The sequence below is a fragment of the Pleurodeles waltl genome, chromosome 5 (genome assembly GCF_031143425.1).
Source record: "Pleurodeles waltl isolate 20211129_DDA chromosome 5, aPleWal1.hap1.20221129, whole genome shotgun sequence".
In the NCBI taxonomy this organism is placed as follows: Eukaryota; Metazoa; Chordata; class Amphibia; order Caudata; family Salamandridae; genus Pleurodeles; species Pleurodeles waltl.
The window spans coordinates 118130857-118145266 of NC_090444.1; the positions used below are offsets into that span (position 1 = coordinate 118130857).

The 14410-nt window shown below is 37.8% G+C and overlaps 1 protein-coding gene across 1 annotated transcript in view; it reads left to right on the top strand.

The window, feature by feature from the left end:
• Positions 1 to 6985, top strand: part of LOC138295451 (uncharacterized) — a 285396-nt gene extending 278411 nt beyond the window's left edge. Inside the window, exon 6 of the mRNA XM_069233766.1 lies at positions 1542 to 6985. Coding sequence (XP_069089867.1) covers positions 1542 to 1589 — 48 coding nt within the window. The 3' untranslated portion in view covers positions 1590 to 6985. The remainder of the gene's footprint in view (positions 1 to 1541) is intronic.
• The last annotated feature ends 7425 nt before the right edge of the window (positions 6986 to 14410 follow it).

Genomic DNA, 14410 nt, shown 5'->3' on the forward strand with positions numbered 1-14410 from the left:
AAATTACAATTGCTGACATTTTTATAAAATCTCATGACTATTGCATGATGAGTTTTGCCAATGTGTATCCTAAAACAATTTCTATAATGAGATGAGGGTGATTTGTGTTGTGTACAGTAGTATACGTGGTGATGCAATTACTAAGGCAAAAAAAAATCGATATGATTGTTTATTGATTATCTAGTTTAGCAGAGCTTATGCTAGCATATATATCTTTATATTGCATCAAACTGCATATTTATTTAAATTGAGTTTTTTTGTATTTGATTATTTATAATTACAGTTCATAATTGTGTTACAATTATCACTTTAACCGCCAAACCAATGCTTCTTCATTTGTTTCTAAATGATATGCCATTGACCAAAAAACAGGATAGTTTGTGTAGTCTATTTCTTTTAGCGAGACATTAATAATTTAAAATTGGATATTTAGAACATGGCTTCTATTGGCATCTGGGATACTTGTGTTTAGTCACCTAAAATGAATTCATTTTAGCCGTATTTTTGCTCACTGTGCACTACAGCCATGAACAAACTTTATGGAAATCAGTCATGGCTCCCCCCAGGATTTGATGCATGGTCCACATCCTTTCTGAAAGGGAACACGAGCAACCTCAGACATGGTTCTGATTAGATGGGCCTCATCAGTGAAGCAAGGCGTGAGTCCTATTGCGCAGCAAGAATGGGATCCATATGTGGATCATTGCATTTCGGGCATAACAATCAGAAAAACAAATCCGTCATCAATAGAATGTTTGACTTGTTCCAGCCGCGGGATGGCGTGCCAGGCCATCACTGTTTTGTTCATCTCAGTGAGACTCTCCAAGGGCCAAAAGTATCTCCAGTCCTTTAAAGAGCTGCAGAGCTGTACTCCAGGATCTCTCCTGGGGTATGCCTTGTCTCTCTGGTTTGAAAAAAAATATATACCAGGTTATTGGGTACTCATGATTTTACCAGAATTATTTCCTACTCAGCAGATATGCTTACCTTTCATTAAAGAAATACCACTTCTTTCTTTCGCGAGAGCTGATGTGTTTATTGTCTGTGTGAGTAACAAGCCTGATCTTTTCTCTGTTAGTCCCTGGTTTGCTTTCCAGCTGTAATGGTTACTGTTACTGACTACCCATGAGTCTAACTTTTCTTCAGCTTCCTTCAGAACAACAGATTGCAGGATCGCCTAATCAAGTCTGGCCTTCTTCTGTAAAAGAGCTCACATTATTGGCTCAGTGACTAAGGTGCATTACCCCTTCTTCAAGTTTCTGGCTCCGAACCCAATAGGTCTTGTATGTTTCAAGTTCTACTTTATATGATTTTGCAGTATACAATTAACCTACATAGTTCAGGGGATGCATTTCATGTCTGTAACTATGATTCACCCTTTTCTGTCCAAAAATGCGGATGTCAAATGATATACTCCTCCTGTATGTAAGGCAATTTGTTTACTTTTTCAATTAATTCACTTGGCAAATGTAAGTAATTGACCTTGGCTTCCCATGATCAAGTATGATTTATACCTTATTCTTTAACATCTCGCCCTACAGGACATCGAAGAACCGTTGCCGCTACCACCGATCCTAGGAATTAACTGATCCATGGTGCGGGTGAATTCACTGAGACCTGTAGGAGAGTGTTATGCACAGGGGCCAATTTCAGAAGGGTCTGTGAAATTATGGACAGAATCTGAGTCTTTGGAATGATCTCTTATTGCTATCAGTTACACTGTATACTTTGCACAATGCCATCCTCACAAGTCCACATAATGGATTTACCTGGACATTGGATATATTGACAATTCTATTTTCAATGCAAAAGTAGCAAAGACCTCTTGACTGTAGATTCCACAGGTTATACTTAGCCTCATATATGCTTCTGCAGGAACTCTGTTGTTGTGGAAGTACATGGTATTGTGGAAAGTCTTAATACTTGATAACACCTTTTATTTTAGATACATTTTATCATTTATGAGCTGATGTTTTTCTCCAGCAGGTGACTCATGAACTGAAAAAGGTGCACTAAAAGTATGGAAAGAGCAGATGTTAGAATCAAATAGCTGTATGGTGGAAATTGAGGCATTGAGTTGCTCGTTGACCCTTTGGTTACTGAGTAATTCGGAGTTATTGACCATTCACAGTGCTAAAAGAATTGTCAAAAAGAACAATGAACAATTGTTGCAGAGTAGGGACATTTGCAGTAGGCTCACTCTCACCAAATGTCATGCTTTCCTATATGCTTATATATTTCCTTGTGAGCAAGGAAATGCTGGTTACCACTCCTTCTGTAATGGTTGTGGCCAATGGAGTCATGTCCTGAAAGTAGTACACACTTGGTGTCTTGTATATAACTTTTAAAGACATTGGCTGCTTCTGAAAGACAGATCAACAGTGACCAGGCTGAATCAATCAGGGGTTCAAAAGCAAGTGATTTATGGACATATCAGTCAACCTCTTTATCTCCAATGCTACATTCTTGCTACCAGACAGTCAAGATTCTGCAGTGCAAGTCTGCTTTTGTCAGAAGTAGATGACAGCAAAAGACGTACCTCTATCAAGAGGTTGTAAAGTTATAGAGAGTTCTGCAGAGAATCTGTTTGATGAAGGAAGCACGGTCCATCTGTTATCGTGTGATGACGTCAAAATAATCACAGTTCACTAGAATATATGCCTCTATAGAGTTCCCTCTGTCTTCAGTAGATAGCACCTGGACCTGATCCACAGGTAACGAGAGGTCGCCGGATCAAGCAGCAAAACTTAAGAAAAGAAAACTTCACGTGAAGTGTGTCTTAGCCAGGTGTGAGATGCTTTCATGTTTAGAGTGGGTTTCAACAATATGGAAACTCATCTTAGCCGTAGGATTGTCATAAGGGCAGTGTGTGTAGGTCTGAGTATTCATAGAGGTCAAAGCACCTGAGTTTCAAGGACACCGCTTTATGGGTCAATTCAGTTGGCAGAATTGACTCATTACGACCATATGCCAACTCTCATCTTGGGCACCTAAAAGCAAGGCTAGTGGTGAAAAGCAAACAAATGTCTACCAGGCATCATGGGGTGTAGTTGGAATTTTAAAGATCAGAAAACACAATTATCAACCTTAGTACAATTCAAATAATTTTCAACATTTTAAAAGCAAAATGACCTATCAAAGTCACGACGAGAAATGAGCAAGCAAGAAAAATAATGCTTTTGCATTGAAATGCAAACTAAAAACTGTTTGTCTTCTCCATATCACTGGCATACTTCTAGATTGTGCATGTGTAAGCGTTTGCACACAAAGTACTCAATAAGTTTGATCTTAGCTGAAGCAACAAGCATGCCTCACATCTGATATGATGCAACATGAAAGGTGCATGCTTCTTTAAAGGCAATTTAATGAGTTACGGCGGCAAGGGTGCTGTAAATATTTCAACCAGATTTTAAGAATTGAAATTTTGAACTTTTTTCACACAGGTATGCATTACTCGGTTTGACCAATAGTGTCTTCCCCTTCACCATGACAATGGGTAGAAGGAACCAGCCTTTCTATATAACTATCATGTTAATAGATGAGTGAACAGCCATAGCTAGACTTCTTATCTAATCCCCAGGAGTGATTACAGGGAGCTGCAGTTTTCTATGCTCTCCACTAGGGCACCCTAGGTTATCTGCAAACAATCAAAAGTAGTTAATTCAATACCAAAAGTACAGTTGTGTTTAAAGCAAACAATGGCGCAATTGCAAGTCATGTGACTGACTGGCAATGTTACTAGACTGTGGAAGGCTAATGAGGCCAAAATGTTTATAGATTTATATTGAAAAGAGCTGAGTATGTTGATTCTTCTTTTGCATACGTGCATAACATAAATGTTACAGGTTGGAAGTCTGGTGCGTTTGCCCAGCCTTTCCTCCCAATGAGGTTGACAAAATGAGTTCCAACTGGGAATGGTTTTGAATCTTCGCTCTTTGTGGCGGAGAAGACAGAGAGCTATGCTGCTGAATGTTCATATGGGGTTTAATCAAGTGCTGTGATTTCAATATGGAGCAAGCATTTCTGAATTTGTCCACTGCTCCTTTATTGCAACCTTTTATAAATCACTGTTTATGTCTGTGCCTTAGTTTGTATGGCTACTAGGAGTCCCTAAAGAATGTGTGGCACCTTCGATCAGTTCTGTCTATTTAGCCAATGTAACTTTGCATGCTGGGATTTTTAACCAATTGCCAGTAATCATAAAGCAGAGATATAAGTCCCAAAATACACAATAGTGTTGGCCAAAAAGTTAGGATAAGGTTATGGTGCCATATGAGACATTGTGCGACTTGATAGGTCAAATTTATTGAGTTGTAAACTGGAATCAGATATAAGATGGATCTTCAAAATCCAGATATATACAAGACAACATAATAAAAGAAGTTAAAATACTAGCCCCACTCTAGAGCATCTTCACAAGCATAAGTACAGACTAAAGACAGCCTTGATGTAGTCTGTTACAGGGCAGGAGTGGAACCTCCTACACATAGACGAAGGGTGAATTCCTACAGGTATAGAATCTGGTGGGCATTGCATTTGGCTCTAAGTAATACTAGCTGATTCTTTAAATTCATGCAGTACAAGTTATCAATACTTATTACAGTGTTTCTTAATGAGCATCCAAGAAATCCCAGTACTGTTACTATGGGGCTTATTTCCAGTTTGGTGGATGGAAAAGCCCGTGACCTCCCGCCGCAGTCATTGCAAGTTTCCTGCTAGGTTGGCGGGTGGAAACCTGAGTTTCTGCCTGCCCGCCTAGTGGGAAACATGCTACAGCATTGTCTCTGGCTCATAATCGAGCCAGCGGCAATGCTGTAGCTGGTGGAGCAGACAGTGAACATTGCGAGGGTGGTGGTCAGGTAGGCCCTGCACAGTTCATGCCAAAAGCAGGTGGCAAAACCCTGTCGTTTCCTGCACCTATTCTCCACCAGCCTTTCCATGGCGGTGTTACCGCTATGAAAAGGCTGGCAGACAGTGAACATTGCGAGGGTGCTCAGCAGGGGGACCCTGGCACAGCCCATGCCATGTGCAGGCCCCCACTGCGGCCCCTACAGTTGTTCTTCGCTAGCCGTTTTATGGCGGTATTACCGCTATAAAAAGGCTGGCAGAGAACAAGATCGTATTCCGCTGGGCAGTGCTGCATGCAGCGCTACCCTGGCAGATTAGGATCTCCACAAACGCCAGACCCCTGGGATCCAAGATCCTGGTGGAGCTGGCGGTCGGACCACCAGGGTTGTTATGTGGTTGTCAGACCGCCGCATAGGCAGCGTTCCAGACCACCACCGCGAGTGTGGCTGTCGTAAGACTGCCACACTCATGAGGCCCTTTGTCATCAATCAAAAGCAAACAATGTCAAGTTAATAACAATCCAAATCTATCCATAAAGACAGCTCTTAGTTAGTTTGTGAACCTAACCCATGCTAGAAATTTTAAAACAATAGAAGTGTTCCTGTATTATGGTGCACAACCAAACATAACAAGAGACGCAATCTGGTATGAATGCTCATTCACTTTCATTTAGCTTGATTACCACCACTAATTCCACAGCTACATACAGAGATGGTTTAAGAAACAAGGTGGTTAGAATTCAAGCTGAATGAAGCAAGGCACAAGACCCAATCACTTCCAGAGTACTAAAATGCCAATATCCAGTTAGCTACAAAGCTGCAGCTTTTTAAGGATTCAGTTTTGTACTATATCCCTGGATCAATGCACAATGTTTTTTAAAGCATTCAAATGATTATTAAATGCCAGTTAATAATGTCCATTAAATAACCCAATTGTAGGGGCAGTTCCCCACAATACCATTTATTATTTGCCAACATGTCTTCTATAACAAGTCTCCACTGATTCGTGGGGTAATGGTCAATTCCCAGTATGGTCACTTTGGAAGCTTTATCATTTAAATTATTAGTGTGCTGGGGCTCAGTGTTGAAAACTCAAAATACTGGCAGCACTAGGGGCTGTATAAAGATAAGGTTAAAATCTTTCTAGGCTACAAAGAAAGGCAATGGTGTGGTTCATCGAAGGACTGAAATAACTATAGTGAATAAGTGCAACACAAGCATCAAACTGCTTTATACCGGATGGCTGAAAATAGGCTCATTAAATTATTTAATTGGATGCTTTCTAAAGCTCTCTGTCACCCAAGGTTTTGAGGTGCTATGAACAAAAAATCAAGCACCATATAGATGAGAAAGGCGTTATTGACACAGAGGTGTTTCGATTGCTTTCCTGAAAGTGAGATAATGAAGGATCTGCATGAAGGGTTGAGGTATCTGGTTCCACAGCTTCACTTGCATAAATCTGGAGTAGCTCTCCCACCAATCAAATTGAATTCTTTGCACCATAGATAGTCCATGAAGGTTTCTGTGTCCTCCGGATATATGATCATGTTTATTGGAGTAACAGATCAGTCGGACTGCTGCACTTTAGACCCTTTGGTGTTCATGGCTGTTTTGTGACATAAAGTCCACTTCAGTAGTCCAGTTAAAGCAAACAGGAGGCAACAACAAATGAAAGTTTCAGAAGATGGGCAAAGAAGTTGAAGCTTGAACTACAGGATCCATTAATACGAGGTCGAAATTGCAATTTGGAGGTAGCTAATGCCCAAAGGTTTAACTTTTGTGTTGAAGATGGTGGTGGTCCCATACTACGTGTCAACCCAAATGAGACTGGAAAGGCACACACAGGAGTGTCACTAATGAAATATTTGCATATAAAGGGAAGTAGACACATGCCACAACCACAAGGTGCGACTGTGGAGGCTCACGTGACCACGGTATGAAACAGGACCCTGAGTTTTATGGGAAGAACTGCAGATTGAGTAATGACGAAACTGGAGTAACCTAGTGTAAGCTGGGAAACAAAAGGGATTTATATTGGTCTATAGCCTGAAATCAAAGTATATATAATTTCCGTTGCCAAAGTATGTATTTATATAACTAAATGTTGTACTTTAAAATATCATTATTAACTTTAAAAACTGTAGTGATTTTTGAGCATGTAAATGCAACTCTGAACTATACCTTTTTGATCTAGTTTAGCAAAAACAAAAGTGAAACTTTTTTTTATCAACATATAGCACAGTGTATTGTGATATGTGGACATGTTAAACTAAAGTAAAAAAAAGTTTTTCAACCAGGTAGAACTGTTGCATATTTTAATTAAGCCTCAAATTCTATAAAGCAGGCAATGCATTTGGTATATATTTTAGTGGTAAAAGTACAAGCTGTTTAAGAAAATTATTACATGAAGTTGTATAAAAACGAAGCAAAAGAAAAGTATGTTATGAAACATTTAGAGAACGGCAGAGTAGGTTTTTGTGCTGCAGATAAATAGTGAGGGTTACCATATAAGTGAGTTTTAGACTGTGACAATGGAAACTTTGGAGCCTATGGTCTATGATTCATAGACTGATAGTTTAGTAAATAACTCCTATCAAACCAGACCTAGGGTAACAGTGTAGAGGTGAAAAGAGGGAGAGGATGGAGATGTGTATCAAGAAACATGGGGGGGGGGAGAAGGAGAGAGAGAGGGAGGTAGAGAGAGAGAGCGAGGGGGGGTTCTCAGGAGGACTAATCAAAAGAGAAGTGAGGAAACTGGGTTTCAAAGTAAAAATAATTTCTGATGGTGGATACTATGAAGGAGGAGAAAGATGAGTCCTTTTCGTTCAGGGGACAGCTTCACTCTATAAAGTGCTTAGGGGCCCTTAGCACCGGTGGTCTGTGCTGTATAACACTATAAACAAATTAATACATAGCTATGTTGCTGCCCTCACACCTTGACAGGCCATTGGTCTGTCACTGAGAGAGCATCCTTCTAAAAAGGTCCAAACTTGACTGAGATCAATATAGATATCCCTGTGCTCCATACAAAAAACCTTACCCAAGCATTGAACAGCTGCAACCTCTTCTCATTGGAATCAACCAGTTCATTCAACGTGCTGACTCAAACTGAATGCTAGTGAATTTGCAGAAAAAGAAGTAACCAAGGAAAGATCCACAGAACATCTGCTGACGTCTCAGCATCATGCATTGCCCATAGAAAGCACCTTCGTCCCACTTGGCATGTTTTATTCCACCAGTATCCGAGTTCCAGGAGCTGATCTCATAGTTGCTTTACCCTAATGGACTACCTTTCATTACTAAAATTGTTCTACATCTGACTGTGGAATCTCGTACGACCACACTAAATTACCTCACAAGTCCTTCTAGGAAGATGTTATCTAGCGAGGATCACATATTTTTCAGCTTTTCTTGAAACTAATAATGAAAGGCAGGTTCTAATTCATTTTACCTGAGTTATCATGAACCTTTCATTGATTTTTTTTCCCCCATTATTAATGATTCTCTGGATTAATACATTTGCCTTGGACATTACTTCTGTTTATTTCCTTAACCATGTTATTTGGGCATACACAACACTTCATAACCTTATATTTTGTCAATTGTGTGCCCCTTTGGTTTGGCAACAAGGTCATTTTAGGGTAGTTTTTAGAATGTGGCTCCTTTTTTACTCATCTATAGTAGTCCAGTAATACTGTTACCTGCAGTGGCCTTAATGTAGGGGAGGACCTGCACCTTGCATTTTTCTTGGAGATTGCCTTGCTGCTCGTGTGAAACGTCTGAAGATGAGCCAAGATTCTGCTTCTGCACAGCCAGTTGGAGTTTGTTGGTCTTTGTAGAAGCTTAGTTCCAGCTCACATTAAGTCCATAGCTTCTTTCACCCCCATACTAACCACTGGAATTACCACAAATGGAAAAATCACTTTTTATACTGTTTGTTTGATATACTTTACAATGAATAAGTTTGCACCATTTTATAACATTATTGCTGACATATTTGTATCAATAGTGCCAAGAAGACCAACACTGACTGGGATGATTTTGGTCTCTTTGGGCTGTAATCTCAAATGTTAACTAGTGCTTCCTAAATGTCAATTTACCTTTTAAAAACATGGCTGAATTGCTGTATTGGCAAGTTAAGATGTCGGGATGGAATGTAGGCATTTCAGGGCAAGGACACCAGTCAAACAGGCGGTGAACCGTATAAGCTATATATGTTCGGATACTTCTGGAGGTAGTCTCTCACCATGTAAATACTTTTTAATGTGTTTCTTTCAAAGACAGAAGTATGTATGAAGAGACTGTGAATAGGGAGGAGTGTCTTCCTTATTTAATGGCTGGGAGGAAGGGGTTTCGTCAACAGAGAAAATAGTTATGTGTATGAAAGCATATTTGCCTCCTTTGACTGTCCTAGATTTCCTAGTGTGCTCATTGGAATGTTTGTGAATCTTTTACAAGTCAGAAACCAGCTCTATATGTAGGAGTAACTCTATAGGAACACATTTTTGACTTTCAATCCTAGAGCTTGTGAATCAGACACAGAGAGAGTCGTTTCTCTCTCTGGTTCACCCGGTTCCCTTTAGAGTAAGACATTGACCTGAATATTTGCTTTATTTAAAGAATAAAATAAGTCACCATTTCTCAGTGAAAAAATCACAGGCTCACAGCTTCTCCCTCAATTTTTATTTGAAAATTCCTGATAAATGGTTATGGAGGAGAACAGAGTGTGTGTTGTGAAGGAGCATGGTAAATGGTTACTCTCTTGTGCCTGATGCAATATTGGAAAGAAAGACCACACCTAAAATAACATGTCACAGCAATCAAAGGGTTAAAGTAAGGATTCAATATTACTTATATTTACGATCGAGTCAGGTAACTCAAGGGTTTGGGAATGATAGCTGGGGCAGCAAACATAGCAGCATTACCCAGGTGTGCCTCACTGTTTCCTGACAACAGCTGTTGGGTAAGATGGCATGGATTATAAGATTATTTCTGTGATATTAACACTTACTGTATAACTAACTGCTTCAAAAGAAAAAAACACAACAGTTCACTCTACTGAAGAGAGATGGAACAGGACACCGAAGAGATGAGTGGAAAGTATTTTTATAACTAAACATAAAAGGCAAGGATTACATCTTTCCAATGAAAAATGTCAATTATCAGAAACAGCTGTGCACTGGTAGCCCTCATATTGGAAGGAAAATGTTGCGCATAGACACTTTTCTACAAAACAACACATATATTTGTTACTTTATCCACTTTGGTATCTTTTAAAATGATCAAAGACACAGTCTTCATCAGGGCTTCTGGCACTGTGTGCTTTGTGAATTGTATTTCATCAACTCACCAGTCCAGATCTATCACCTCTATACTGAAAATGTATAATACTTTTGTACGTTTGTTCTACTTCAAATATATTTTTATTGCCTTCACCTAGACTGTGTTTACCTTTAAAAAAAATGGGACTCAGCTTTTTTTAAATGGGTTTAACTAATTCCCTTTGTATAGGTTTCAGGGAATGGTTTCACGGTGTATACCATAGATAACCTATTACATTTTGAAATAAGGCATTCATTCTCATGGAGTATTTCAAGTTTTCATTGACAATTATCCACGTCGTTCTTAATCAAAGCACGTCTTGTAGATAGAAAGCATGTTCATCAGAAACAGCATGGGTGAGAATAATAAAATGCTCAATCTGAATAGCTAATAATGTTGATAACATTTACATGAACACGTATGCTACTTAACTGTTTTTGGTGATTGTTTACATAAGTGCTGTTCTAAATTCTGAGTTTCAGAATAAAGCTCCAAAATTCAAAATTAGTTTCAAGAGCGTTTTTTAAAGAAACTGTTTTCGCTGCAGCACAGACACAAAACATGTATGTGGAGAGCAGTAGGCATTTATTTATGAATATCTTTGTTGAAGGGAAACTCAAGCTTTTTCATGGTTCGAATGCTTGCCTCCTATCTGAGTGGCACCATCTCTGTGCACTCAAGAATAGTCCTCAGCTATCATCCATTCCACAAACTACCACTCTCTCAAAAAGCCTCCAATGCTTGTTACCAGAATATTGATAACAAACATTGCGTGGAATAAATATTGTAGCCCAAATAACGTTTACCCAACTATCACTATATTGGGTGTAGATGTTGTATTATAACCTTCCTGCACCCTGAAAAGGCTGTCGGAAATGCAGTGCAGGGGGCCCCGCAGCCAAGCACTCTCAGAATGTGCACTGTCTGCTTTGAGGGAGTGGAGACCAATACCTTAGCACTGTTCCTCCCGGACTGTTTGGCGGGAACATCGTAATACAGTGTTTCCACCAGTCAGCCTGGTGGGAACATCATATTACGGTGGGGGTCGGGCAGCCAGATTGACAGCCGCCTCATCCTCGCAAGTTTGGTGGTCGGCTTGTCTGACCGCCAAACTCGTAATGAACCCTCTATTATCCTAATTTGAGTCAAAACTCAAACAAGCATTGGGAAAAATGCAAAGATTGGATGGAGGGTTCAGATTTAATATTCTAAAACCAGTCTAAAAACAATTAGGGAAGTGCATACATTGACAGGGAATGTGATTTATCTTTCTAACTCCAGACCAACTGAAATTGTGGAAAGTGCATGCATTTTGAATAGTTAGGGGTCCGATTTACTCTTTTAACTACAGTTTAAAAAAATTGGGCAAAGTGCATACCTTTCTTTACAGAGGTGGAGAGAGGGGCCAGATTTATTACTGTAACTTAAGCGTAAAAATCTTTGAGGAAATAGCATTTATTTTTGTGGTCTCTTTCAAGACACTTAAATAACATAGTCCCCATGTAACATAATTAAAAAATACAAATAACTGAATGTTTTTGAAAATGATTATTTCTTTTTTTTTTTATGTATAAATAAAAAATAACTTACTTACACTAAATAATATACCACAAATTCACCAATAAAATGAACCTAAAAACATTTAATGTTTATCATATAAATGATTTTTTATGATCCAAAAAAGGACTTTTCAAATATAAACAAAAATCAAACCCACAAAGTGGCACACAATCTATTTAAAAAGTATAAACATTATAGTGTAAAAATTTATTTTTAAACCTTAATTAAAAAAACACTTAATTATCAATTTAACATCACCATAATTAATATATTAATCTAGTAATCTTATTTTTAAAATAATTCATAAAACTTCCCATCAAGTCCTTCTATAAGACCCACAACAAATGTAATGCACAACAAATTTTAAATGATTAAATAATGTCTTCAACAGTTAAGGATTTTTACATATTAAACAGTTAACTTTAACTAATAAATATAAAAAAACACCCACTCAATACCCTAATAAACCCCACCGCCTAATATTAAAATGTAATACATAAATGAAATATTGACTTAAAAAACTAAAACTAAATAAAAACTTAGAAAAACTAAATAACTATTGAAAGATCTGAAATAATTAAATGATTCAATTTACATTATTATGTAACACAACCTACTCAGTCCACCAATAAAGCCCACACAGAAAAAAAAATACATTACTATAAGGCATTTTTTAAATTTAAATAATTTCACAATACCATACAATAAAATACAAAACAACAGAATAACACACAATAGTAGCAAAATATATTAAAATAAACAATATTTTAAACTTAAAAATGATAGTAAAACCAAACAAATATATTTACCTTTTGGTCCTCAATATGTTTGTAGCCGGGGTAATTTGCAATAATATTATGGTCACACAGCATTCTTCAGGCAATATTAAAGTACAATGATTTACTGAGGCTTAAATCAGAAAATAAATTCCTACCTAATCTAAAAATAATTGTTATGCAGTGATGATTATTAAGTAATGTACAGAACTATGTAAAAGCAATGTAATTGTATTTCAATAAATTGTAAATGTATTCTTACCTTAACTTGTAAGTGCAAAAGAGTTGTTAAAATATTTTCTAAACAAAAAACCCACTATTTTTGAAATTGTTGTAAATTATATTTTAAATATTTAAGATCATTTAATTCAAATAAGGTTTTATTTTAAGTTCCTTCCTCCATTATTTTCTAAGGAAGGGCTTGGTGCTGAACTTACTACTATTTATATATATTTTTTAGTAGTAACTTACACATAAATTTACATCCACTCAATATTTCAGGGGTGAGGGTTTAAGTGTACACTTAAGAGTAACTTACATGTGTAAATGTACTCACAAAAGTTATTTACCTTTGTGAAAGCCCCAGTAATGGACAAAGATGACAATCGCCCATGGTCTGTTGAAAAGAAATCAAAGAGATATTGTCACACTGACACCACTGGTTGTTCTCTTTGAGCGATGGGAATCATGGCAGTCTTGATACACTTGTCAATACACTGCAAGATGGAGCTTGCTGAATCAGAGTTACAAAGAAGACCCTTAAAGGCATGTGACATCACCACAACATCATGTGGTCATGGTTATGCAAGCATCTTTGGGTGCCCCCTGTCACTAACTTCACGGAGAGTGTCTTAGATCTCCATTCCCATCAGAATGGTAACCTTTACATGAAGATTTGAACACTTGTCAAGTAGGAATAATAGTGAAAACATAAGATATATGTAAATGGTGGTCTACCTAAGAGAGTGTGTGGAAATCATTACCAGTCACATACTTATCTGTATTTAATTATGTTTCTTTTTTTTTTTAAGTGACAATATGGGTTGGTCGCAATATATAGAACTACCTACTAAACTACCCTGAGCTGAACCCCGTTGTAGCTATGGCACAGAGTAGACCGGCGTAGCTTGGGCAGTGTGTAAAGTGTTTATGCAGTACCAAAACAGTAATGAAGTCAAAATGCAAAAAAAATTAAAATCCCAAATAGAATTAGAAATATAGATTGAAATGTACTAAAGTACTGAAAAATCCAATAAAAGGAACCTGAGATGAATTATTAACATTTTGAGTAGAAATAGCACCAAGACCCACAAAGTCCCAATGATAGTCAATGGTTGCGGTCGATGGTCATGTGGTGTTAGTAGCTCTAAAATGCCCCCCTTGAACCATTACAAGGTGTTTCAGAAAAGTTTGTCTCAATGAAAATATTATTCTTGGTTGCCATTAATACCAATGGGCATCTGAGCGTGTTAAATGCTTTAATGTGTGTGCTGTCATAGTTTAAGGTCTTGTAGGACAGGAGTGTGTTGATACTAAATCCACATTTCCTTCCTAAGGTAAATACTCACTTTCAAAGAAACTAGGAAATCATATTGTCACCTTGAATTCTGGCTCTGATTTAAATGATGAAGAATTCCATACATTAGATTTTGTTAAAGCTCCTCAAATCTACATTTGGAGATCAGATCCTAAAAAGTGTGTTTCTCTCTATTTGTGAAAATTGGAGTGGCGAAACGAGATTACAAGTCCTCCAATCAACCCATGCTAGATGGAATGAGGATGTAATCATTACAGCTTATTTTTGGCAGGAATACCAATGCTGGGTTGCATTTAGGCTCACACAACTAGAGAGATGGCTGCTTTATGGACAGAATGGAGTGAAGTCTCAATGTTGGACATATGTGC